We start from the raw sequence: 27,862 nt of genomic DNA, 5'->3' as shown, positions 1-27,862 counted from the left end.
GGTCAAACAGCTGATTGGTGAAGTGAACATTTCAAACAGTACTGACACGTTCACTTTAAAGTGTCAACAAGCAGAACACTGGTCTGAGAACAGTAAGGACATTTATTTTCAAAATGCTGCAGCAGTACATCTGAATCCAAGTAAGTGATAGAAGGAAAGGTTCATGGGAGGTATGCTGATTGTCTGATATGCACTTAATGGAGAGGCGAAGTCCCTCCCCATCCAGTGTCCCCGATAAGACCATATTTTGGAAAAAAACATGCACAGTAGTCAACAGTGAGAGACAAAAAATAGTTTTGACTTTGTTTAAATTGTGAATTACATACACTTATGATGTTTGCCACTTTAAAAGATTTAAACTGAAAATATTTAAAAGGGTTGTCTAAGTACTACTAGTTTTGTTTGGAACCGCTCAGTGAACTACATCTTTCATGTCACACATTATATGTTACCAACACCAGTAATGTTAGCTAACATTCATTGCTTGACTTAGCTCTGTTTTATACACAAATGGAACCTGATGTGTTTTATCCAGCAACTTGTCTTTATATCAGCAGGGAAACAAAAGAATGAGCGACCGTTGCTTATGTGAGTACATCCCGCATGTCACTTAAGCAACTTCTGGATGTATAGTCTTCCAGTTGTGTAATAACACAATCTTTCACTTCAAAAGTTTAATGACAAACTGCAACTTTCGTGACTTACAAATTTATCTTTTAAATTGACAGACATCAGGTGTCAAATTATTTGTATGTTTGCATATTCTTTCCAAAATAAGGTCCCATAGTGGTTCGCTGGAAGGGGAGGGACTTCACCTCTCTACTCAGCACAGACCACAAATATGTTAAATTATCCAGACGAACATTTCACACAATAAAGGATTTAAACCTATGAGCCAAATGAAGTGACAGAATACAAACTTGAGTTATCATTTTTTTTAACTTCTAGAGTACACTGAAGTGACCGTGTGGCAACTGGGAGTGAAATAGTGTCATACAATGCCAACTCCAGAAGTCCCTCCACCAGATTAGACCACTTACACACAAAGTTTAAAGAACCAGCAACAGGCCAGTAAGAACTGACTGATTTTTCAAATCAGTTTTTACATAAACTAAGCACAAAAAGTAAGGAAATTTGTGTTTGGTATATTATTTCTTTGTTGTAAAAATGCTTCTTGGCAATAGATCTTATACCATTGGAAAGCCTGTTTATTTCCCTTTTCAGTGGTGCCACATTTGTAAGGAACATGCATTTGCAGCAGAGCTGAAAATGTGGGCTGCACCCATGAAAAATTTGCCACAGCAGTGTGTGACCAGGCTGGTGACCAGCATGAGGAGGTGGTACCAGGCTGTTGTGGCTGTGTATGGTTCTTCCACATGCTACTGAGGCTCCTGTTTGTTAAATGAATAAATTGTTAAATCGCCAATATGTCTGGTTTTTTCAGACTTCAATCATCCAGATTGGCAAATTTTTCATGGGTGCAACCCACATACTCAGCTCTGCTACTCATCCCACAAATGCATGTTCTGTACAAATGTGGCACCATTTAAAAGGGAAATAAACAGGCTTCCCAGTGGTATAAGATTTATTGCCAAGAAGCATTGTTACAACAAAGAAATAATCTGCCACACAAATTTCCTTACTTTTTGTGCTTAGTTTATTTAGTGAGTTCAAATTAGATAATTTCCAACATAAAACAAAAAATGTCGACAAACAATAATGCCAGAACAGCCACAAGAAAGAAAAAATGATGAAAAACAAAACTGGGGAACATCAAAGTACATAACAAAGTACATTACAATGACACTAAGTATCCCTCCTCGTTCATAGTCCTCTGTGCCATAATCCCTGGATAATTTTCCCCTGTTTCAAAAATAATCCCGTCCACTTTAATATTACAAAACATCTCTGTGCACACTACAACGCAAAAATGACACCAGGCCAGGGGCGTGAATATAGACGGTGCAGGCAGTACAATTGCACTGGGGCCCCTAGGGTGGAGTGGCCCGTAGAAAGAACCGGTCCTTGTAAGTGATTCAGATTGCCAGCTTGAAATATACCTGTTTTCAAAGATAAATGATAACAAAAAGAATATTGTTAACTTAAATAAGTTAAACAGTGCCATTTGCTATATATGTCCTAATAAAGGCAAACCCATCCGTCATGGTTCTTTTTTTTCTTTACATTTTTTTAAATATGCTTTTTGTATATAAGCTATAAAATCTATACATGTACTACAAAAACTATTCAATTAAATGATTAAGTTCTTACTTTCTTTGGTATTTTTTTCAGGTATGCAGTGATGATTGCTGGCTGGGTAATATGTATGTTGATGTAATCCAGTGTCAAGTCTCTATTTGTGTCAAGATACAAATAGAGACTTGTGTGTGGGGCCTGTCATAACTTCCTTACGCCACTGTGCCAAACACTTGCAGGTGTTAGCTGCCTTCAACAGTCTACCTTGTCGCAAGGTAATTATAGCTCCATTTCCCACCAAGCAGTCTGGTACAGATCAGGTCAGTTGGGTATGAATTTTTTTCTGTCTCCACTGTGAAGAATTGTGGATGGTACCAATGGAACCGTTCTTTACCGCATTTTTGGCCCCTCCTCTGTTGGGGTACCTAGCGCACAGATCTGGTACTAAAAGGTGCAGCTAGAAACACTGCAGTCACTCTTGCTTAGGGCTGAGTTTTGGTTGGTTTTGAAACTTATGTAACCTCTGTTCATACCATGGAGTTTTACATATATGAGTTAACTATAACTATAAAATGAAATGATGTTTTGCTGCCTCTCGCAGCAGCTGTAGACTAAGAAAAAATAACTTAATTCACTAAACCGACTGCCGGCAACTTTAAAGGTTGAACATTTATTTGTAATGTTACTCAATGCATGAGTTGATGATATGAATCCATCAGCACACCTTAAATTTCATTATGACAACTTTGACCATTCCATTTGATTTTATTGTCTCTCTTGGATGACATATTCTAATCTTTACTTGGTGAAAAAAAAGTATTGGTGAGCATTGTTCCTGGGGGCTACAACAACACTAAACCTTTATGCTTGTCTGAGAAGAACTAAATACACAAACCTGCTATTTTTAAATATCCCACCAAGACAGACTCTCACTGCAGCCTGTTCTGTTTTGTTCTGAAAGTGAACAATAAATGAGGTGCAGACTTCCAGCTGTGTCACTGCTGATGAGGAAATACAGCGAGAGCTGGATGGAGCAGTGAATGATAACAACCCCGCCCACATTTAAGAGGACTGTTTGCAGTGGAAATACTTGCTAACTAGTCCTAGGGTCTAGGTATCATGTCAGAGGGGTTAGTTTTGGTTCCAAAGTTACAATACCAAAAGTGTTTGTTAAAGATGGGGCTATAGTGTACAGGCTAACGTTCCTTCTTCCAAAACACCTACTGGAGCTCTCATCACTGTTGACTTCCATTCAATTTTACACCAAAGTAGCTCACTCAAAGATGCGAATGATGCTCTTGACATGCAAAAGTTTTTCTTCTACTTCTCATTGACAACAATCCCACTCTGGAAAGTGTCCCATCTGCTGGTTCGACTGGGCCTGATCCAAAACCACCATTTCTGGCGGACTTTAAACCGTGGATGCTGAGGTGGAGCAAAAACGCTGGGTACAGTTTGTACGTGAAGTGAAGTAGCGTTACTAAGTTTAAGTTTAAAGTAGTCGTTAGATCAAGCAGTGCTAAGAAAACGTTAGCAAACTGGTAGTCTGCCATTGTTGTTTCTAGTGTATGCTCAATACACAAATCAAGAATGGGCATGCAAATACTCCATTTTACATGTTCAGACTGATAAACAGTAACCAGAGTTTTGAAAAATCTGTACCTTAGAAGGCGTCATGTTAGCTCTACATAGACAAACCTCAGTAACTTATTCAATTCCTTTGGCTTTCAGTTCATCTCGAACCCGGCTGAGATAATCAGGATCTGGGTATCCATAGCTGCAAATACAATAACATAAATCCAGTCACTTCATATGGACAGTTTCTCAGTCAGGTGAACATCCTATGAGTTATAGTAGTGTGCATTGGCCCTGTTGTGTGTTCCCTGTGAAATCATATCAGACTTATGTAGTAATGATTACACTTAGGTCACATAAATAATTATTCTTGCCATAAATACAAAGATGTAAAAAAATAAGCAATGAATACACACCAGTTCATTGTACAGTGCACAAAATATTTTTGTGTCATTACATGATAGGCACAAATTTGGGCGGCAGGTGCATTAGGTAATAATGTGATACCCATTAATTCAATGTAATGTTACTAAATAAGAGTTCTTACTGAGTAGGTCCTCCATGTGTTGAGGTTTTGTGGTGAATATCATTCCATGTGACCACATTGTTCCTGCCACTGGTGGTGGAGCGACCAACAGTGAAGATGAGTCTCTGGTCGAAGGCTCGCCTCAGCAGTTTCAGGATCCTTCTGCCCTCAGGGGAGTCTGGAAGGTAGGCTGTACGGGACACACCTTCATACGGCTGACCAGGGTTGGGATGCTCCTCCTGCAGACACACAGTAGAGGTCTCTCTGCTTAATCATGTTTTGTCAAGATGAAAGTTGTAATGGGCTTTCAAGTAACTGGGAATCAACAGTAGCTTTATTGTGACCAATTATTTATTGTATTTGAAGAAAACATGATCTCCACATGATGAAAATACAGCCTGTTTATAATGTATGTGCTGAAATGGGAGCCAAGGCCTGCATGCTTTGCTAGGTTCCTTCTGCAGATGGAATTTAAATAGAGGAATTTGGTGTCTGGCCAAATTTAAAGATATGGGCTAATATGAAGCTTTTCCATATTAAAATGTCTTAAAAAGACTAAACCAATGTTACATATTTTGTTGAGTTGTGTACTTACATTATTCCAATTTTCAAACCCAAAGAAATACGTTATTTTAATTAAGGACACGCTCCATGTCATTTCATCGCTGTTATCTGTCAGTGGTGCCATATCCCCTTTGCACATGCATTAGGGTTGAGGTTGTCTGCAAGAAGCTCTCATAGATTGACGTTTGATCTAGTTTTGAGGCACATTTTTATGATACACTTCTCAGATCTTGGTCATTTTTAAAAATATGTTTTAACCTGATAAAGGATTTTAAGTCATCAAACATCTGGATCTTTAGATATTGGAGAAAAAAAAGGTGAGATTAAGAGGTGGTGGGCTAGCAGTCCCTCTGCGATGAGCAGAACAGCATGAGAGAAACACTGATTTTTCATTTGAAAATGATTTATTCAGTATTTTTACAGATTTTAATCACCCGGTCTTTTTGTTTTGGAAAGAAAGAGACCTCTGCAGATAATTCAATAAACAATAAACACTGAAAGAATCAGGAACCAGTGAAACTGACACCAGGAGAAACTGACAGCAGTGATGGCAGTGCTCCACCTTTTGTTACTGTTTTGATTGATAGATGCCTAGCAGCAGGAAATTGCATATTGTACATTTAAGACTATTGTAAATTTGATGGTAAATAACTAATTTGTCTCTGTTCTTAGTTCATTCTAACCTTTTTAATATTGTTATCTGCCTTTTAGTGTTGTTTTACCTCTGCCTGATCTGTATAGCTTTTTTCTACAGCTTTTTCTGTTGCCCCCTTGCTCAGGTCTCCCTTGAAAAAGAAGTTTCCAACCTGGTAGAAGTGGAAACATTTAGCGAGAACATTTGAGGATTTTGTGTCTTTATTAACATTTTGTTTGCTACCTGAAAGTGTGCTCATCTCAAACAAATTCATTACCAATAAAAACAAACAAGAAGCTTAGTAACACAGCATTACCAAATATTCTGTCTTGCTGTTAGAAGACTTTTATTCAGCTTCTATTGATCTTACATGTATGTACCATCCCAATTAAAGTAGCTACAGGTTGGACTCCGAAGCTAACGTTGTTTGATATATGTTCTGAATTTGTGTTAATTGTTGTGATCACAACATTAACATCCTAGAGGGGCTACATATCATTAATGCACTGCAAAAAATTGATTCATAACTGGTTTGTAAAGCCGAGAAAAACTTAACCTGCTTCCTCAACAGCCTCCACTTAAGTTTAGTGTGGTGATGCCAGCATTACTACACAGGAGTGGGAATGCCTAGAACAATACCACATGTAATGAGTTTGTAATGGAATGGTAAGTAGGAAATGCCCTGCAGTGTGATCTAACCAATCATTTGCTAAGGATAAACAACTCCCAACAGCTTTGCTTGCTGTGACAGGCCATTGTTCTGGGGCACCTGTGGTCCTGTGATGTGTGTGTATGTGTGTGTGTGTGTGTGTGGGTGTGTGTGTGCACAAGTATGCTTGTTTCTGGCCTGCACAGAAGGCAGAGATTACCATTCAATGTAGAGATACCTGGCTGTTTCACTGGTTGCGTAAAGGCAGCTGACACCTTGATTTGCACTGCTGCCTTGCTTTGCCTTGCTAGCTGTGTTTGCTTTGTCTTTGGTATGGCATCAACAAGTCTGTATTCAGTTACTCTGCTTCAGTTGCAGCTTTTCATTTATTCAGTTAGGTGCCTTTAGTTGCTTTGCTGTTAGTTAGTCTGCTTCAGTTTTGCCTTTATTTGGGTTTGGCCTGTCTTTAGCTAGAGTTGATTGATTGACAGTATTTTTGGTTTTGGTTAGTTTGGTTTTGTGTATTTCATTCCACTGATTTGCTGCTGTCCTGCTCAGAGTTGGTTTGTAAGAGCCAGTGCTAAAACTAGATGATCTGCTCAACTTTGCTCAGTGTTTCTTTGATAGGGTGCTCTTTAAACATAGTGTTGTAATTAATCAGAGGGACCCTAGGTGACGATCAGTTGCAGCAATGTGTGCACGGGACATATTGCACAGCAGGTGATCTTTGTCTGAAAGCTCTTGTGTATCCCTTCCCCTAGTGTGCTCATTTGTTATTAGTTAATTTTCTTTTTTTGTTTGTGTCCTAGTTTGCAGTTTATTGAATTTACAGGGCGCCTGCACTTCAATTAACTCTGCTGCATTAAGCTGCAGCCTTTCCCTGATTAGTGATGTAGATTTTAAGAGATTCCCAGTTTAGTGAAAACACATATATTTTTAACAGTATTTAATAAAGAGTGTTATTTTAAATTTGTTTAATAATTTTTTTTTTTATCTTTGGTACATCTGCCTTTATATTCATTGTGGAGCTTGCCTGTAGCTCAAGGGGGAACCTCTTGTAAAGTGGTGGGAGAAGTACTGCTAATAATTACTAGTCTTTGGGTGAAAGTAGGGGTGGGGGAAAAAATCGATTCAGCATAGTATTTTGCATGGAGACATTGTATTGATACATGGACGCCAAGTCTTTTATTATATACATTATATTTAATACAACTTTTGATAACAGAACAATAAAATCAATTGCTTTTTTGTCCACTAGATGGTGCTGATGGGTTTTTTTCCTGTTAAGGTCAGCGGAAGTCCTATGCTGTGTCTCAAATCGCGTACTTCCGTTAGTACACTTCCATGTAGTATACTATGTGCACTATGTACTTATTGGCGTAGTGCACAAATTTTGGCAGGGTAGTGTTGTCTCAAACCAAACACTGCCATTGTGCACCGGAAATGACGACTGCAGCTGTTAGCTAGTTAGCAAACTAGCATTAGCATTCGCGTTATAGTTTGCGGTACCAAATCATTACAGACCGCTAAATTAACCCAATAAACATACTGCTGGCTTATACCCAACAACAGTAGCTATAGTGGTGCTTAGTTCAAAAAACACATGTATATTTGTATAATGCAGTGACGTTCATGGTCACACAGTCCTCTGCCGCCATTTCCAGTTTGAAAAGTGGTCCCTCCCCTTCTACTACGTAGCCAAGATGGAGACCATTGAGGGCGAGAAGTGTCCGTTGTTCCACACTCAACTTGTTGACCGTTGTGAGTGCACCATCCGGGTACTCATAGTGCACTGCATTTTTCCATACTTCTCAGTGTGAACACACTTATGCACTCAAAATATTAAGTGCAAGTACAGAAGTATGCGATTTGAGAGCAATAGTCAGCAGCATTTGGCAGGAAGTTCATCAAAATAAAGATAGAGGCACTGGAGAAAAAAAACAGAAATGTGCCTTTGGCATTTAACGTTTGGACTTATTTTGGATTTTTTAACATTGAAGGAAAGGAGGATTTTAATATGACACATGCAACTTGCAAGCAGTGTCATATGAGAATAAAATACTCTGGGAATACTACAAACATTAGAGCTCACCTCACACACCACCATCCAGAGATGGCATTAGCCGCTGATGGCCAAGCTAACGCTAAACCCACTCTGCCTAAAAATCACTGGACTTACTTAGCTTGACAAAACTACCATCCAACTCTGAAAGAGCTAAAAAATAACACAACCCATCACCTACTTCATGTGCAAAGATCTGCCTCCATACAGTGTTGTTGAAAACCAGGGCCGGCCCAAGCCTCCATGGGGCCCTAAGCAGAATTTGATATAGGGGCCCTCTATTACTGCCATTAATACTGATTATTGATCATTCACACACCTACTGTAACTTATTTCATGTTCTACTCTGTCATTACGGATACACTTGTAAAACTAGATCTGAGAACTTTTTGTTGTAGAGATTGTAATCCACAGTGATTAAGGCCATGGAAGCAGACAAAAGATTTGCAAACTTGCATTCAAATAAACACAAGAAGTTTGTGCTCTAGAGAAAGGATCAGCACTCAGTGAATAACCTCCTAAGCCCTATGATAAGCTATTATGGCAAGGCTTAACTATACAGACCAGTGAGCAGTGATACCTAACATGTCTTTGGGGTCATCGGGTGGGAACCTCCTTTCACCAGTGTTTTGTCTAGTTGGTCCCAAGACACCTCCAGGAGGCTAGACAGTGATCTCTGGTGTCCCAGAGACACTCCCCCAATGCCAGGTCTCACTGCTCCCCGCACCAACCCAATAACTTCCTTTACCTTACTTACACATGGCTTTCTCAGCCCAAACAGCACTGCCAGCTTCAACCAAACCCAGGCTCCATACATGCGAGCTCCAGGTAGAAGCAGTGCTGATATTACCTTTCCTAGCACATTCACCATACTGTATTTCACACGCTACATAGCATAACTACAATATAAGCTAAAGTTAAAGGAGATAAATAAACTTACAGGATCAGCAAACACACTCACCTTGCAGCATGGTCTCAAACAAAAGGGATTCAAATAGGCCACTCCCACACTTAAATAACCTTCCTCTTCCTGGATTTCCTTCCTGGAGAGGAAGTGGATCTCTCCACCTGATCTCAAAGAGTTATGTACCCTGCTTAGTAGTTCCCCCTGCTGGCCCCCAACTGACATTATTTCTTCGCTTCAAGATCCATTGGCTACATCTAACTGCTTCATCTGACATTTCCTTCACTGTCTTGCTCAAACTCTGTCCCAACACTCCGAGTTCCCCATCTTGCTATGAATCCCCTACACCCCACTTCCACTGGACAAATCCTAGTCTTCCATCCTCGCTGCTCAGCTTCTGCTCCTAAGTCTGCATATCTAAGCTTTTTTCTTTCATAGGCTTCTTCCACTGAGTCTTCCCAAGGAACTGTCAGCTCAGTGAAATAAACTATCCGTTGACTTACTGACCACAACACTATGTCAGGCCTCTGCTTGGTACAAACTATTTCCTGGGGAACAAGAAGCTTTCCCCCTAAATCTACTTGCATTTCCCAATCACAAGCACCTTCTAGGCAGCCACATCCTTGCATCCTCACTAACTTATCCCTTCTGTATTTCTCCCCCTCATGGACAAACTGAATTGCTAAACTCCTATCCTTAACACCTTCTGAATTCACCTGTCTTCGTTTCCCTTCGATGCCTGCAGCTAAACATTTCAACACCTGGTTATGTCGCCATGTATATCGGCCTTGTGACAAGCTAACTTTACAGCCTTACAAAATATGCTTTAAGGTTGCAGTACCTGAACACACTGGGCATGGGTCCTCATTTACCCACAGTTTTAGGTTCTGGGGGGTTGGTAGCACATCGTATGTAGCCCCTACCAGGAATGTAATACGATTCTCCTCCATACTCCAAAGGTCCCTCCAACTAAGCTTCCTCTTCTCTACACTTCCCCAATTCAACCACTGTCCCTGTTTAGCCTGGGCCACTACCTTTGCACCCTTTAATATCTCCTCCTGTCTACGTATCTGTTCCACGACCAGTTTTCTTTTATCTTTGAGACCTGCTTTATTCTAGGGATCGACTGATATGGGTTTTTTAGGGCAGATACCGATTATTAGTAGTCAAGGAAACCGATAACCGATATTTAGAACCGATATTCATTTGCAGTAAAAATTACAATTTTGGTGTCAAAATTTAGAATAACACACCTGGGATTAGACTGAAAAAAAAACAGTATACTGTTTGTTTGTTTTTGTACACTGAAAATCTGTGATGAAAAGACCTTAAACATTTGTAGAATAACACAAACTCTGACGCAAATCTTGGTTGAAATGGTTGGTTGTTTTATTATATAAAAAACAAAAAGTGCAGAGATCTCTTAAAGTTCACTGAAAATGAAATGGCTTTTTTATAAGATCAAAGTAAAAACTGAACTGCACAGTACTGAAATTTGAGTCTCGGCAATAAGTTAAATTATCTAAAAACAAAACGTTCAGGGATCTTCTAGCAGCATTTATAAAAGTTCACTGAAATAAATAAAATAGCTCCCTGAATTTGTATAAAATCAATAAAGTAAACAATGAACTGTAGTACTGAAATTTGAGTCTCAGCTATTAGTCCCAATCCAGTAGCACCAGACTGTAGTGCAGATAGCAGAGCTGCTCAGTATGCTCTCCTGTGAGACATTTCCTGTTAAACTCGAACACAAATCTTACTTGAAATGCCTTTAAGCAATATGTTAAATTATCTAAAAACAAAAAGTGCAGGAACCTTCTAGCAGTATTTATAAAAGTTGACTGAAATAAATAAAATAGCTCCCTGAATTTGTATAAAATCAATAAAGTAAAAATTGAACTGTACTGTACAGTTCTGAAATTTGAGTCTCAGTTAATAGGCCCAATCCAGTATCACCATATTGTGGTGCAGAAAGCAGAGCTGCTCAGCATGGTCTCCTGTGAGACGGCTTCTGTTCCTCTCATAAATTGCAGAGACTTCACTGAAGACACGCTCGCTCGGAACAGAAGAGGGTGGTGAGCAAAGAAACTTTCTTGCTTGTGTGGTAAGTAGCTTGAAGCGGCCTTCATTTTGTTTCCACCACTGGAGTGGATCCTCCTTACGCCTGTCAATGACTGGCTCCTTGAGGTACAGTTGTAACTCATCATCAAGGCAGACCTTGGCCAACGGCTCACCAGTGTGGGGTCCTGGCAGAGAACTGAACATCTCATCAATACGGTGAATACAGGATACAGGAGCATGTTCTTCTTGACTGCTCTGTTTTGCCGCACTTTCCACATCCTCATTCAGCCATTCTTTGGCCTTGGACAACGTAATGTCAGAGGAGAATACATGATTCTTGTAACGAGGATCTAGGAGACATGCCAGCACCACAGATTTCATGTCTTCTAATTTTGAGAAGCATTTGATCAAGCTCTCCCTCATGGCTTGCCTGAGTGTTCCGATGCCTTGTGTCAAGGGCCCACCATCTTGAAGTAGCATCTCTAGCACGGCCAGACAGGGAATAATGCAGGATGCTGATGCACTGTTAGAGCTTACCTCTAGTGTCACTTCCTCTATTGGGATGAGAGTCTCGACCAAATTGGACACAATGTCCCACTGGTAAGCAGTAGGATATGCAAATCCTCCATGCTCACCAGCGTAGATGTTAAGAGCACACTTTTGCTCCAGCGCTCTTTGCAGCATGTGGAGCGTTGAGTTCCATCTTGTTGGAACAGCCTGGACTAGGTTGTGTTGTGGCAGGCCAAGGTCCTTCTGAATGTCTTTCAAACGTTGCTTGGCAAGAATCGAGTGGTGGAAATGGGTGGCACACTTCTTGATGATTGCAATGATATCTGTAACTGCCCTTTGACTTGACAGACCATCATTCACCACGAGTTGCAAAGAGTGCGCTGTGCAGCTGAGATCTGGAAGTTCAGCGAGCCTCATTCCTTTCACCATATTTGCTCCGCTGTCTCGAAGCACAAGTGTGACACAGTCTTTGTTTATGTTCCAATCCTGAAGCATGCCCAGGAATGTCTGTCTGATGTATTCCCCCGTGTCGGATCCATGCATTACCTTTGTGTTCAAAACAACCTGCTTTCTGTTCCATTCATTGTCAGTGAAGTGACATGTGAGGCTCTGTAGTCTGTAGTGAAAGAGGGTGCATGGCCAGCATTCCCTGGTTGGATCAGGGCTTTTACCTTCTCAACAACCTCTTGGTGAACTTCTGGGAGCATTTCAGTGCGATAGTACTTCTCACTTTTCAGTGAGTATTGTGGTGCTGCTGCTCCCATGAGGCGCTTAAAACCAACATCAGAGACAACTGTGAATGGCTGGTTGTCAGTGATTATCATTTCTGTTATTAGTTTGTCAATCAGTTTGGATCGTTGATCTGAATTTGTCCACATTCTTTGTTTTTGAAACAGCTCTTGTACTATAGGCTGAGATAAAGTTGTTGTCCCTGCCTGAGATGAAGTTGCTGTCCCCAGCTGTGACTGTGCAGTTGCATACAAGTCACTGTGATGGATCCTAAGATGGGACCACAGGTTTGACGTATTAAAACATTTTTGCCCTTGTTCCTCCTCCCATGCTGACATTTTCTTTGCAGGTATTACACACTGCCTTTCCTGGGGTTGGTTCCTCCTCTTTGATCCATCCATCTGTAATGAGGATTTAGAAAAAGACAGACATAAAGAAAAAGTGAGTTAAAAAGTGAAAATGTATATACAATATAAATATACTTAATTTATTATAGCAAAACAGCTTTGGAAAGTCTCTAGTTGGTTTCAATTCTTTAAATACAGTAGTGGAAAGAAACATTTACTTAAGTACTTTACTAAAGGATCATTTTTAAGGTACTTGTACTTTATTTTTCCATTTGATGCTACTTCACTTCCACTCCACTATATTTAATAGAGAATTGTTTTACTTACTTTCTGCTCTTATGATATATGAATAACAGTTAATTAATGATGTCTTATGTTCTCTCTCAGGTACATCTGATCCAGCCTGATTAAGCGCAAACCAATAAAGAGGGTGGCAGGAACAGGAACCTTGGCTCACTTCATTTATTGATAGCTTTAGCAGTTATTACTTTTCAGATTATTATTGTTTTTTTTTTTTTTTTTTACATCAAATAGCATAATTAGTTTATAAATAAAGATTAAACTTTCAGTGGTTACCAGACTTATTTTTATTAAAGTAATTTGTAATTACATGTATTTAATATACCAGTCACATTTCATTTTTTCAGCAAAATGAGTACTTTTACTTTAATGCCAAGTAAATTTAATTGACATTCTTCTATACTTTTTAAATGCATGTCTAAATGAACTAATGAAGCCTACAAAACAACTTCACATCAGTTGCTGAAGCTAGCGTGCATGTACACAGACACACACGCACGCGCGCACACACACACACACACACACACACACACAGAGTCCATGTCAACATAGCTGCACACAGACAAGTTTCTTCTCAGCGTGACACACACACACACACACACACACACACAAGCAAGCGCCATACCGACCATACACAGCTGAAATGCACTGAAGTAAACTTCTACATGTCCGTTAGCTTTAGCAGCCGATGTGAAGTAGTTTTAGACGACATTATTGTTTCCAATGGCTGCCCGTTGCGACTCGCGAGCAACTGCGTGAGGGGGGGGGGGGACAGACACTGAGATACAGTATGAAGATGGCGTGTTTATCAAGCATCAACAGTGGTGTCTTTAAAACTTCAGCATAGAGGATTTCTTATTGCAACTTCGACATTTTCTGTTGCCTTACCTTCAAACATCACACTGCTGCTTCACGGAGCAGTCCTCTCTCCCCTCCTCTCTCTCTGTGCCGCTACCTTCAGTGTTGATTGGCTGTCACTCACTTGTGCCGTGTAGCCAATCAGTGGGGGCTGTAGGTAGGACATTTGTTACACAGCACAGAGTGGAGACTTCAGGCAGACAGGCAGAGAGAGACGGCTGCATGTGAGCCAAAGGAGCGCATTTTAATTAAAATAAATGTATTTTAATTAAAATAAACATATTTTATCGGCTATCGGTGGAAAAAACGGCCGATGCTGATTATCATAAAAATGCTGAATATCGGCTGATATTATCGGCAGTGCCGATTATAGGTCGATCCCTCCTTTATTCCATACCGGTTTGCCTGAGCCAAGCCCCAGGCCTCCCCGGCCAAACTGAACATTACTTACAATCTCTGCATGCCTAAGAGCTGCCTCTGCCTCCTGAACTGCCAATCTTGGGTTCCATTTCCTCCCCTTGGTTGGATTTGGAACCACACTCCTAACTACCACGTCCTTACTCCCAGATAACAAGAGCTCTGTCCTGACCTTGGTACATTTAAATTACTCTGTTAAACTAGATACTGGTAGCTGAAGTATCCATTTTCCATACAATGCAACACTTCTTAGGCACCTAGGAGCGCCCAACCACTTCCTAATATAGGAGCTAACTGACTTTTCAATTCTCTCCACAACGGATATTGGAATTTCATAAATTAACAATGGCCACATTAACCTAGGATATAGCCCAACTTCACCACAACACCACAACTTCAACTTTCCTGAAAGTTCTGATTTATCTATTCTATCCAATCCTGCCACATCTTTTCTAAATTTCACCACCTGTTCCTTATCATTCAACTCCACATTGTACCACCTACCTAAGCTCTTTACTGACTTTTCCCTAATTGTTGGGATTTCCTCATCATCATTATCGAGATGCTTCTAGACTTACTAGGCTTGATCTTCATGCTGGCCCACTTGAGGTTCTTAGTTACCTTCTCTAGTAGCCTCTTTGTACATGGCATTGTTGTGGTCACCAGTGTCATGTCATCCATGTAAGCCCTAACTGGTGGAAGATGCAACCTGTTCTGCCGTCTCTCTCCACCTACCACCCACTTAGAAGCCCTGATGATTACTTCCATCGCAATAGTAAATGCTTATGGAGAAATTGTACACCCTGCCATAATGCCTATTTCTAGCCTCTGCCAACCTGTTGTGAAGCCTGCCATACTTAGACACAACCTAATATCCTGAAAGTATGCTTGCACTAAATTGACAACTACCTGTGGCACTCTGAAATAGTCAAACGCACTCCAAATGAAGCTATGCGGTACTGAACCAAACGCATTTGCAAGATCTAAAAATATTACATGCAGGTCCCTTTTGTTAATCTTCGCTGCCTGAATCTGGTGCCACATCATCCTAGTATGCTCTAAACACCCTGAAAAACCTGGTATTCCTGCCTTCTGCACCATGATATCTATTAAGCTATTCCTTTCTAAGTAGCTAGCTAATCTCTGCGCAACTACACTAAAGAAATTCTTCCCCTCCACATTCAAGAGAGAAATCATCCGGAACTGGCTAAGGTCCACAGACTCCTTCTCCTTAGGAATGTGGACACCCCCTGCCCTACACCATGCTCTTGGTATATGCTCTTGCAGAAAAATCTTTCAATTAATATCTGGCAAAGTCAGCAACTCCCCCTACTGGCCACACAGAGAATCAATACATAAAACCTCAAAGAATAACCCGGCATGTTTTACCCATTTATGGTTTTTAATCTGAAATGGTAGCAAATTCAGCTACAAGAGCAGCGAGGGTTGATTTACACTCAATACTCAAAGTGATATAGTACTAAGTGGGATACCAAATGTCATCTAGGCCAACTAAAAGTAACAAAATAAACCATTTACTGTAAACACAATCTGCTTTATTATTTTTTTGTTTTAAATAAACTGCAACACAGAGGGGACAGTGGGCACAGTGGATGGAGCAAAGGCTGGAGATGGACCTAAGATGAAAAACAACAACAAAAGCTAGTCATGTTAGATGTCATATTACACTTGAAAATGATGCTGCTTATTTTCTAAATAAAATAGTACAGCTATAGCTTGAAATAAGAAAACAATCTGCCAGTGGAATAATTGAAAATTGCTTGAGAAGTTTTGAAATAATATGCATTTGTCCTTTTCGTATGATTATGTCTTATATTGAAAATTATTCATCTTAGAATGTTCCACACTGAGCAATTACAAAGGCTGTTTTTGTTACCAGGTACAGCTGAGGTTGCAGCAGAAATAGAGGAGACAGTGGGCACAGTGGATGGAGTGGAGGATGGAGATGGACCTAAGATGAAAAACATGTCCCTTGTCATATGATTATATCTTATATTAGTATATCTTAATCTTAATGAGATAATTTGACAAGAAATTAAATATGGTGACAGTTTTTCCCTCACTTGATTCATTATCCTTGGCTGAGCCTGAGGAGGTGGACTGCCCCTGGGCTGAGTCAGTGCCTCCTCCAAAATACTTTAACAGTGCTCCTGGGGAAGTTTCATATAACTTATGAGCATAATAGGGAGTTAATGTAAAAGGAATATGTTTATTTATTCACATAAATTACTATGCTCTTCAGCAAACAGTTGCAAACAACATATCTCAAACTATAAGTTAATTAAGTTAATTCATTAATGCAAAAACATATTGCTAGCAAACGTCACTGCGTTTGTAATTAACGTTTGTTAACATTTGCTATCAAACGTTATCAAAAACGTTGTTTTGATGCCAAAAAGCGACCCAGAATATATACATATTTATATATATATATATATATATATATACAGTACAGGCCTAAAGTTTGGACACACCTTCTCATTCAATGCGTTTTCTTTATTTTCATGACTATTTACATTGTAGATTCTCACTGAAGGCATCAAAACTATGAATGAACACATGTGGAGTTATGTACTTAACAAAAAAAGGTGAAATAACTGAAAACATGTTTTATATTCTAGTTTCTTCAAAATAGCCACCCTTTGCTCTGATTACTGCTTTGCACACTCTTGGCATTCTCTCCATGAGCTTCAAGAGGTAGTCACCTGAAATGGTTTTCCAACAGTCTTGAAGGAGTTCCCAGAGGTGTTTAGCACTTGTTGGCCCCTTTGCCTTCACTCTGCGGTCCAGCTCACCCCAAACCATCTGGATTGGGTTCAGGTCCGGTGACTGTGGAGGCCAGGTCATCTGCCGCAGCACTCCATCACTCTCCTTCTTGGTCAAATAGCCCTTACACAGCCTGGAGGTGTGTTTGGGGTCATTGTCCTGTTGAAAAATAAATGATCGTCCAACTAAACGCAAACCGGATGGGATGGCATGTCGCTGCAGGATGCTGTGGTAGCCATGCTGGTTCAGTGTGCCTTCAATTTTGAATAAATCCCCAACAGTGTCACCAGCAAAACACCCCCACACCATCACACCTCCTCCTCCATGCTTCACAGTGGGAACCAGGCATGTGGAATCCATCCGTTCACCTTTTCTGCGTCTCACAAAGACACGGCGGTTGGAACCAAAGATCTCAAATTTGGACTCATCAGACCAAAGCACAGATTTCCACTGGTCTAATATCCATTCCTTGTGTTTCTTGGCCCAAACAAATCTCTTCTGCTTGTTGCCTCTCCTTAGCAGTGGTTTCCTAGCAGCTATTTGACCATGAAGGCCTGATTTGCGCAGTCTCCTCTTAACAGTTGTTCTAGAGATGGGTCTGCTGCTAGAACTCTGTGTGGCATTCATCTGGTCTCTGATCTGAGCTGCTGTTAACTTGCGATTTCTGAGGCTGATGACTCGGATGAACTTATCCTCAGAAGCAGAGGTGACTCTTGGTCTTCCTTTCCTGGGTCGGTCCTCATGTGTGCCAGTTTCGTTGTAGCGCTTGATGGTTTTTGCGACTCCACTTGGGGACACATTTAAAGTTTTTGCAATTTTCCGGACTGACTGACCTTCATTTCTTAAAGTAATGATGGCCACTCGTCTTTCTTTAGTTATCTGATTGGTTCTTGCCATAATATGAATTTTAACAGCTGTCCAATAGGGCTGTCGGCTGTGTATTAACCTGACTTCTGCACAACACAACTGATGGTCCCAACCCCATTGATAAAGCAAGAAATTCCACTAATTAACCCTGATAAGGCACACCTGTGAAGTGGAAACCATTTCAGGTGACTACCTCTTGAAGCTCATGGAGAGAATGCCAAGAGTGTGCAAAGCAGTAATCAGAGCAAAGGGTGGCTATTTTGAAGAAACTAGAATATAAAACATGTTTTCAGTTATTTCACCTTTTTTTGTTAAGTACATAACTCCACATGTGTTCATTCATAGTTTTGATGCCTTCAGTGAGAATCTACAATGTAAATAGTCATGAAAATAAAGAAAACGCATTGAATGAGAAGGGGTGTCCAAACTTTTGGCCTGTACTGTATATACATACATATATGTGTGTGAATCAACTTATTCAAAGTATTACACAAACACAAAAACATTAGCTTGAATAGTAAGCTATCTAACCTACCAGTTAAAAGAGAAATTTCTCTAGTTTTGAACTAACGTTAGCTAGCTAATTTGCTCTTATAGGCTAACGTAGTTGGAACAATATATCAACAATAATTATGGACTTTACTAATTTGAGGAAAATTTTCAAAATCTCCACGACACCAAATGTTACATTACCAAGACATACAAACATACCTTTATCTTGTCGTTTTTCTCCTCTTCCTCTTTCTTCCTTTTTCTTTTTTCCACCCCTGAAGGGTATGTCCTTTTTTGCGACATTATAAGGCCGTCCACCTGCTCCTAGCTTCTTGGATGCGCAGTGCGCACTGCACAGCTGGATGCAAACACATTACTAGCGGAGCTCTGACATTTAGAGCAGAGAGGCAGTAGGAAACTACACTCTGTTAACATAATATTGTCTTTTTGTACAAGAACGTACATTTGATAATATATGAATCATCATCACTCACACATGGAAAAAAATAATGAATTACTTTTTTCTTTTTTTAAGTTAATTGCTCTTGGGGGCCCCCTAGTGGTCACAGGGCCCTAAGCAGGTGCTTAGTTTGCTCATGCCTTGGGCGTGTGTTGAAAACAAAGGCTTTTGTTGCATGCTAAAAACACTGGAACCCAGGTATGTGACTCTGTCCAGACATTTTTTCGCCGACACAGCCGTACCCAAGCTCTACAGAGAAGTGAAGTATAAATTCAAGGACTCTTTGACAACAGCAGGAACAGTGGCATTAACTTGTGACACCGGGACTTCAAGGTCAGGGAAAATATACGTGACTATAACAGCACTTTATCTCACAGAGGACTGGCGACTGCTGTCTCACATTTTCCAAACTAGCGCAGTACATGAAAGTCACATTGCAGCAAACATTGCAGACCTCATGCAAACTGCAACACAAGAATGGGGGATTGTGGTTGTAGTAGACAACCCTTCTAACGTAGGTGTTGCCATTTAGTTCACAGGATACCTGTGTATGAAGTGTTTCACTGATGCGCTTTGTCTGTCTTCGCACAGGGCGTTAAATCTTCCAACAGTTCAGTCTGTCAGGTGTATGCAGCATTTCTAACAGGCTTTTATGATGATGTTGGTAAGTCTGTTTGCTTTGTATCACATTTTACTGCAATAAAAATGATTAAAGTCAGAAGAACAGACTGAAAACTTTATCGAATGAGGTAAAACTGATGTTGACAAAGTTTTCAGAATGTACTTGTACTTCTTTACACTCAAAGAAAGGGCACATTTTGAAGGAGTTGTTATTTATAGATTATTATGTTACGGTTTTACTAGTCTGGCCCCCTTGAGGTCAAATTGGACTGTATGTGGTCCATGAACTAAAATGAGTTTGACAGCTCTAGACTGGATACTCTGACAGTCAGGCCATGTAAGAGTCTCACTGGGATGCTTCTGGTGGTTCCAGTTGATCCCCCCTGATGATCCCCTGTTATCATGTGACCAAAGTTCCATTCATCAGTAATGACAACTGAGATAACTCCATTCACTCATGTACACTGTGAGATGCAGGTGAAATCTCATGGAAAAGTGAGTACCTTAAGTTGAGTTTATTTACTGTTTCCAAGGTGGGGAGTGAATAGGTCAGTGTTTTATCAGTAGTCTTACCTTTTGGATGCCACTTGGAACGTAATAGCGAATTGTTATTGTTCCATACTTCTCATATCCAGGCAGAGATGAAGAGCTTTCGGTGACATCCATTCTGCCTCCATCAGGTTGTGTTCCTGTCAAAATGCCATATAACTGTCCACATGTCGGGCACACAGGCTTGTAGTCAAAGGCTGTTTTCAGACAGCTTCTGCAGAATGAGTGCTTGCACCGCAGAGTCTCTTTCTCTGTGGTGACTATCTGTTCCATACAGATTGGACATGATTCTCCTTCAGGATCTTTGCTGTGTGCAGGTGAAGGACCTGAGGTTCTGCTGCTTGGAGTGTCCGCTGGACTTTTTTTCACTGAACTCTTTCTTGAGCTCAGTGTATTTTGTGAAAGGAACTCTTTCAATTTAGCAACATGCACAAAAGGCCCAGTCACTGTGACTTCAGATCTGTTGTGGCTGGGTTTAAAGAGGAGGTGTGGAAATCTCCGCTGCAGGTCTTTGTGCTCATGTGGACTCACAGGGACAGATGTGACCTGCAGGTCGGAGGCAGTTCTCTGGTAGAATGTGATGAATCGCTGTCTGACAAAGTCCCCGTGAACCCGGTCAAAGGAGACAGGTTGTGGTCTGAAAGTTACCCGTACTGTGCTGTTGGGTTTATTGTGTCCTGCTCTGAGGTTAGGCTGTGTTTCAATGACAAAACTGTTCCCTTGAATTTTCTTTAGTTCTTTGGAACAATTTTGCTCAATGTAGGCCATAACAAAGCTGGATACATCCACAGGTTTGACATGGGGTGAAGCATCTCGCAGACTGGTTCGTCTACGTGTGACAGGACTGGAGTGATGCCTCCCAGCTGACAGTTTGACTGAAAGGTTCTCCACCTCCTCATAGGAGGTTCCTCTCACTATGTAGCAGGAAGCTTTTTTCTCAGGACTGTAAGATTGAAGAATCTTCATTAATCTTCCATTGTCTTTGTAATGTGCTGCATCAATGATGACGGTGATGTCAGTGATAAACTGCAACAAGACATGACAGCTGAGGTTAGCTATTGGCTACATACCGCCATCTAAATGCAGCATGGTACATCATAATGGGGCTTGAATGATTACTCAAGAGCAATAATGATTTTCATAAAGAGCCAAACTCTCTGCATTAGAACTTTGTTTCAAAGTCTGTTTCATTGAAGTGTTGCACAGCACAAGAGTGAATGGACATTAAAAGAATACTTCACCTGCAAAGTGACCATTTGTTTATCAATTACTCACTGCGTCTTACCTTGAATTTGTAAAGAAAAATTAGTTTTTCTCACATGCCTTCACAGTGAACGGGGAATCCAAAAAAGGCAAACACATTTTTAAATATTGAAAGTAAACTGGTACTGCATTTAACAAAAGCAAAACTGTATCAAAACATCTGTTAACAAACTCTCACACAACTTGTGAGGAATAATCCAAGTCTCATTTATGCAGTCGTATGCACAGACTGTAAAAATAATGGACGTAGCTACGGTGATGTCACCTATTGGTTTGTGGACTGCCGTTTTGAAGCCTCGAGTTCTGTATTGTGGCTGTGCCCATCTTGTTTTTTTGAAGCCAGAAGTGACTAATTTTGGGTGAGAGGCTAAAGCTGTGACCGAGGGGTGGATCTGACTGAGAACAAGCCGACAGCCTGTTACTCAAAGTGGCCCACATTTATTTATGCCTAACTTTAAGCCTTAATAAAATGTTAGGGGGTGACTTATATAAAAATTCACCCCCTGTACGGTTGTCATGAATGTTTAAATTAGCTATGGAGACCAAAACCGTATTCTGTACCAGGCTGACAACATGTTTATTTCTGTTGTAAAGTGGGGTATTTTAACATGGGGGTCTGTTAGGATTTACTGGCTTCTGGAGCCAGCCTCAAGTGGCCGTTCTAAGTTTGTGGCACTTCCGTGTTGGCTTCATTTCTCAGCCATGGAGGTTGCCGCTTGTTTGTCTGCTCAGTACTTCCCAAACGCATGCATTTTTCCTAAAACGTTACAATATAAAACACACAACACCGTTATGCACAGTGAGCTAAATTCTGCTCAAGTGGAGCTCAAACACATGCACATGCCAAGACACGCAACTTATCTGTGCATATGACTGTTGGTACTGATGTGCTTTCATTGATAATGTTTTAGTAAAAATGCGTGTGTTTGGAAGGCACTGAGCATATGATTGGATAAATAGACTTGGATGATACTGCATGAATTGTGTGAGAGTTTGTAAACAGATGTTTTGACACAGTTTTGCTGTTGTGGTCCCCATTTACTTCAATTCATGAAGAATGTGTGCCTTTTTAGGATTTTCCGTTCACCGTGAAGGCATGTGAGAAAAACACAGTTTTCTTAATGAATTCAAGGTAACATGCAGTGAGTTACTGATGTACAAATGGTGATTTTGTGAATGAAGTATTCCTTTAATTACTGTCTAGTGGCTGATACTCTTGTGTTGACTGTAAACTCAAATGGAGAAATGCAAAATGAGGAGACAAGGAGTAAAAATGCCACAAACTATCAGGGTTTTTGTTTTTATAAATTGTAGGCTTCTCTAATCTTTGCTTTTTGTAATTTTTTTTAACTCTTAAGGCCTCAAGTAATTATATAAAAGAAACCATTTGAAAAGTTTAGAGGGAGAAATAAGTCCTTGGCGGAACTTAAGCAACGAGAAGCTTTTTTTTCTTTTTTTAGTTTAGGGCCACATGTCAAAAAGGTTCGGAGCAGCTCGTGTATTTGTATTTTATAAACATGTCAAATGTTTTAATGTAAAATCTTAATCTGAACAGAAATTCATGCTCTAAAATTAAGTATTTCCCACTGACATGTGGTGGAGTAAAAGTATAAAGGCATAAAATGAAAATACACAAGTAAGAGTATCACTATTACTTATGAGTATTCCCAATGCACTTCATTGCACTTTAATGTTGTCCTTTCAAGGGATGCACAATAGCATCAGCATGTCATTGGTATCTGCCGATATCAGCTTTAAAATGAACTATCAGAATCGGCCAACCTGCTGGTGGGTCATCACAAAAAAAAACACCAACATGGTGCATCTCTTGTCCTGTCCATGTTGAATGTCTTGTTTGCCATTTATGTTCTTTACTGACACCTGGATTTGTGAGTAATTACATTTTGTTCACTGTATGCTGCTGTATATTGAGAATGACAGCAATAATTAATTGAACTGAACTGAGCTGAATAAAGAAGGTAGCCTACAGGTAGACTTTTTTTTTTCTTTCTTAAATGTAGGCCTACTCACATCTGATAACAGAGTTTACTATTTTTGTACAAATGCATACTCAAAGATGACTTCCATAACAAATTTACAGTATGAGCTGAGGCCCTTAATTTTAACTTACGATGCGAAACATAGAAATGTATGAGGGTCATGGTTTATTTATTTGATGACGAGCTTTTATTTTGTAGTGCAGAAGCCGAAACCGGAAACCTTACTTGAAAGTTTTCCTGCCAACTTAAAGCACTACTGCCCGTCGAATATCAAACATATTATTTAAGTTTGCTTTTGTGACTGAATCAAATAAAGAGCTATCAATTTGCATCGCCTTTATACGTATTTTTTCAGAAAAACAACAACAATAACGACAGTGAATCTGCTTACTGTCAGGTCGTTAAAACCAAACTTCACCGACTGTAAACTCTGTTGCTCCCTTCACATCTCCCCTTCCTTTAGCCTGGTCAGGCTGTTGTAAATGTAGGTTAAATATGTAAGACCTACCTCCATCCTGCAGAGCTGTTGTAAAACTGTAGCAACACTGTGTTGTGTGTCTGAACATAGTGACGACTTGACTGCCCTTTGCTTTCACTTTCAGGTTCATGCTGTCTTCACTGTCCATCACGTGTCTTCTAGCGAACCCTGTCGGTGATTAGGCGAATGACATCCAACATAAATCCACCAGTGAAGAATGCAGTGTGACTAAAAAATATTTGTAGTTGTGTGTAATTACTATTGAGTAGAAACAGAATACGTTGCAACTGCTATTATTAAAATTTAGAGAACTTTTAAGTGCTTGTACTTGAGTATTTCCATTTTATACTATATACTTCCTTTCCTCTACATCTCAGAGGGAAATATTGTACTTTTAACATGTATTTGTCTGATTTAGTTACTTTGAAGACTCAGATTAATAATAAGAAAACATAATCAACTGATAAATGATGATGATGTGTTATTATATATTAAACTACCGAGCAGAATATACTGCATTTAAAAAAGAGCTCAACCCTTACCAGCTGCAACCTTAAAGTGCAACTGTGTAATTTAAGTAATCCCTTCTGAAACGCCTTTATAAGACACTATCATATAATTGTATTGTAATTTACCTTTTATTTTACCTCTTAATTTAAGTTATATATGTGATACAATTAGGATTTGTGACATGTCAAAAGTTTTTTTTTCTTATTCAATGTTTATGATATAAATTTTGGGGGGGATAAAGATAGCCTATATAGTTTGCTTGCACATGCTAAAGTCCTTTTTGGTTAAAAAACAACAACAACAACAACAAAAACTTTTCATTTTAACCAAACACATCCAGTTTATTACAGATAGTCCTCACAGACTGCATATAGTCTGATAGTTGTAGTCTACAAAATGAATTAGTGATGTTATATTCATAGATGAAACGTTTTTTGTTTTTTTTTGTTTTTTTTTTGAAGATTTGCAAACCAGAGTAAATCCAGAATCCTGCTTCCGTTTGGCACCTACACAGTTGTGCATTAGAGCCGGGTTAACTTCTGAGAGCCACTGTTCCAGACTCTTGTTTAGTACAACGCTCATTCAACGCATGCCCCAGAGCCGAAGACCAAGTGAGAGCGCTCAGATTGCAAAAGGCACGTTTGTGACGGCTATAGGTTGTGTTTGTATGATAGTGGCATGTAACGGAGTTGTCCATTTACCAGAGTGAAAAAGCTAGGTAGTAGTGAACTTGCCACCCGCACACATCTCCCAGCTGGAGCTGGGGGGCTTGTTCATGAGCTGGTTCACACTGGGTTATTTAAAAGAACTAGTCTTCTCATCACTGATGTAATTTTGACTTTTTTCAATCTTGAAGTATCTTTAAGCATGATGTGAGAATTCTTAAAGTAATACCTGATGAGATGTCTAAATATCTAACAAAGCAATAATGAAAACTATCAACTTGTTTTTACTTATAAGACATAAATCTAAAGTATTAATTTGAGCACTCAACCATATTAGACCATGGTGATGTGATTTACAAGCATGCAGCCTTGTCCTTACTTAAAAAAACTGGATTCTGCAGATCATGCTACATTATGCTTTGTTACAAATGCAGGCTCACGCACTCACCACTGCATTTAGTATGAATCTTTGGGATGCTCCTTTCTATACGAGAGGAAAATAATGCACACATTGCTATTCATTGCCAAGGCATTATTAGGTAAACTGCTTATTTATATTTCCAGCCTTCCGTCCTTTCACACTAGCAGCTATTGCACTCCGTCTTTAAATGATATTCTTTTAAATGTCCCCAGGGTGCACACAGAGCTCAGTAAAACTGCCTTATCTTCTTATGCACCCTGTGTGGAATGGGCTCCAAAATGCAGTAGGCTACCTTCCCTGAACATCTTAAAGGTCTTTTAAAAACTGCCTTGAAGCAGGGGTGTACTGGGGATCCAGGGGTGAAGGGGCCCATAGAGAGAGCAGGCCCTTGCATGTGATTCAGATTGCCACCATGAAAAAATACCTGTGTTCAAAGATAAATTATAACAAAAAGAATATTATTAATTAAAAAGTAGAGAATTGAATTAAAACGCTTCAATTAAATTATTATTATTAGCTTACCTTCTTTGATATTTTTGTCAGATATACAATGATGTATGGGTAATATGTATGTTGATGTTGTCCAATGTCAAGTCCCTATTTGTGTGAGGACTATACATGCACTAGGGCCCATCATAATAGTGTGCACTGCGGCCCGTCGTAACTTCCTTACGCCACTGCCTTGAAGGAAATATGTTGCTGCTCTGTATATTCTATGGCCTAGGTGGATTGTGTATGGACGTCATTGGTTTGGCCTGCATACCCCTTTTCTTTTAATATTTTTTTCCTCGTGTTGGTTAATGAGTGTAGCCTATGTGTTTTAATATGTGAAGAGATCTTGTATCTCAATGGGACCTTCCTGGCTAAATGCAGGATAAATAAATAAATGGAAATTTATTCTAAATGGTCATGATGGTATCATTCGCATGACGTCAAAGGATGTCGTAAAAATGTTGAAAAAGAAACCATGACTTCTTAATCGTAGCAGAAAATTGAAGTGTCCAAACAGCACATGAAGGCATCATCCCTTGCAGTGTCAGTGTTTGTCCAGCAGATGTCAGTGGTGCTCTACACACTGATGTTTCTCTGGTTCAGATCCACAGCAGTGACGTTGCCGTCCACCATGTAACCGTCCCAACACACCAACAGCTGGCTTCTCCATCAGGCTCATTGTGTTTACTCCACACTGGGTCTCCTCTGTATTGTCACACGGCATCCACTCATTAATCTGACTCTCAGCTGGCGGAACACAGACTGCCACTTGTCGGCCATGGAAGGCGGCTGTCCTGTTGCTGTCTCTCTGCTGGCGACTTCTCATCGGTGGTTTCAGTCCAGCCGGTACAGACTCTCGGACTTCCCGGTCTCAGCACAGTATGTACGGACAGTGGACAGCAACCCCATAGATAGCAGATGGTTTGATTCACAATTGAAGCTTTAGAATGTACTTATCCTGTGTTGTTTATATGGGCCTATTAATATAGCTATGTCCTGTTTAGATTTATGAACAGTTGGTATTGTAGGCTAGTATTAGTAGTAGTAAAATTGTGAAATTCCTGTTTTAACAGTCTGTTAATTTCCCGCTTTCTATTATCCTAAATATATATATATATATATATATATATATATATATATATATATATATATATATATATATATATGTACATACCGTTTTTATTAGTTTGTCGTTTTAGGCTATGGTAAATTATTATGGATAAGGATATCAATTTGTGCAACAAATGAGCGTGAGTGTGATATTGGAGCAATTCAGTAATGTGTCGTCAAAGACTTTAAATCGTAAAATAATAAAAATAAAAATAAAATAGCTAAACAATTTTATTTAAGAAATTGTTTTTCACAAATTTATCAATCAGAATTGTACTGGTCTCGACAAATTGGTCACACGCCCCCCCACCCGCCAAAACAAAAAAAAAAAAAAAAAAAAAAAAGGTCTATGACCCGAATTTGGCGTCCTGTCTCCACGTGTTTCCGCCCACAGTGTTTCGATAATACCCAGAGAGAGAGCTTTAACAGCATCAAAGTATCAGGCGGGTCGGGTGGACGAGGTTTAGACATCTGTCGGATTCAGCCAATATACATTAGTAATATTGAAAAAGGCGCAGTGGCAGCAGAGATTAAGTCCAGTTTCTAATCTGATCACAAATCAGATGGAAGCAAAACAACGCCTCCAAAGCCTCATGGATAGCATAGAAAAGATCAATGTGTGACGCATTTTCACATGCAGGCACGATTTAAGGTGGGCATCAGGAGAGGGACAGCGTTTGATTTTATTCAGTGGATGTTGAATTAAAATGTGTTGAATTACAGTGCAGATAACGGCCTTTGTATCAGCTGTGCGGCCGGTGGGTAACACCGTGTCAGAGCTGCCTGTCAAACATCATCATCCTCTCATCTGAAGG

The 27,862-nt window shown here is 39.8% G+C and overlaps 2 protein-coding genes across 6 annotated transcripts; both read right to left on the bottom strand.

Moving 5' to 3' along the window:
* Positions 1 to 82: 82 nt before the first annotated feature.
* LOC117251951 (E3 ubiquitin-protein ligase DTX3L) lies at positions 83 to 23,989 on the bottom strand. 3 transcript variants are annotated; one of them, XM_033618544.2, is made up of 5 exons: positions 23,880 to 23,989; positions 20,133 to 21,134; positions 4,319 to 4,536; positions 3,859 to 3,973; positions 83 to 2,060 (listed from the first exon to the last, which is right to left on the bottom strand). In XM_033618544.2, exons 1-4 carry the CDS (start codon positions 23,883 to 23,885, stop codon positions 3,904 to 3,906), a joined length of 1,296 nt encoding a protein of 431 aa, XP_033474435.1. In that variant the 5' UTR covers positions 23,886 to 23,989; the 3' UTR covers positions 83 to 2,060; positions 3,859 to 3,903. The 3 variants fall into 3 exon arrangements, with proteins under 3 accessions (XP_033474435.1, XP_033474434.1, XP_078027093.1); XM_033618543.2 differs by having other exon boundaries at positions 3,895 to 3,973; XM_078170967.1 differs by having other exon boundaries at positions 83 to 3,973.
* Positions 10,491 to 20,121, bottom strand: LOC117251954 (zinc finger BED domain-containing protein 4-like). Of its 3 annotated transcripts, XM_078170970.1 has the most exons (5): positions 18,698 to 20,121; positions 16,417 to 16,503; positions 16,230 to 16,304; positions 13,946 to 15,969; positions 10,491 to 12,811 (listed from the first exon to the last, which is right to left on the bottom strand). In XM_078170970.1, the coding sequence occupies exon 5, from the start codon at positions 12,222 to 12,224 to the stop codon at positions 11,043 to 11,045; it is 1,182 nt and encodes a 393-aa protein (XP_078027096.1). In that variant the 5' UTR covers positions 12,225 to 12,811; positions 13,946 to 15,969; positions 16,230 to 16,304; positions 16,417 to 16,503; positions 18,698 to 20,121; the 3' UTR covers positions 10,491 to 11,042. The 3 variants fall into 3 exon arrangements, with proteins under 3 accessions (XP_078027096.1, XP_078027095.1, XP_078027094.1); XM_078170969.1 differs by lacking the exon at positions 18,698 to 20,121 and having other exon boundaries at positions 16,417 to 16,729; XM_078170968.1 differs by lacking the exon at positions 18,698 to 20,121 and having other exon boundaries at positions 16,230 to 16,729.
* Positions 23,990 to 27,862: the final 3,873 nt, after the last annotated feature.

The sequence above is a fragment of the Epinephelus lanceolatus genome, chromosome 9, assembly GCF_041903045.1.
Source record: "Epinephelus lanceolatus isolate andai-2023 chromosome 9, ASM4190304v1, whole genome shotgun sequence".
Taxonomy (NCBI): Eukaryota; Metazoa; Chordata; class Actinopteri; order Perciformes; family Serranidae; genus Epinephelus; species Epinephelus lanceolatus.
Note: the sequence above shows the minus strand (reverse complement) of the source record. Positions and strands in the feature narration are given on the sequence as shown.

What these genes read in the sequence shown, in the direction of transcription:
- LOC117251954 (XM_078170970.1), bottom strand. Translation starts at nt 12,224, where the DNA reads ATGCATGGATCCGACACGGGGGAATACATCAGACAGACATTCCTGGGC.
- LOC117251951 (XM_078170967.1), bottom strand. An exon ending in TTCCAAGTGGCATCCAAAAG is followed by an intron (nt 4,537 to 20,132) that starts GTAAGACTACTG and finishes GTGTGTCTGCAG; the next exon opens with GAGGAGCATCCCAACCCTGG. An exon ending in ACACATGGAGGACCTACTCA is followed by an intron (nt 3,974 to 4,318) that starts GTAAGAACTCTT and finishes TTGTATTTGCAG; the next exon opens with CTATGGATACCCAGATCCTG.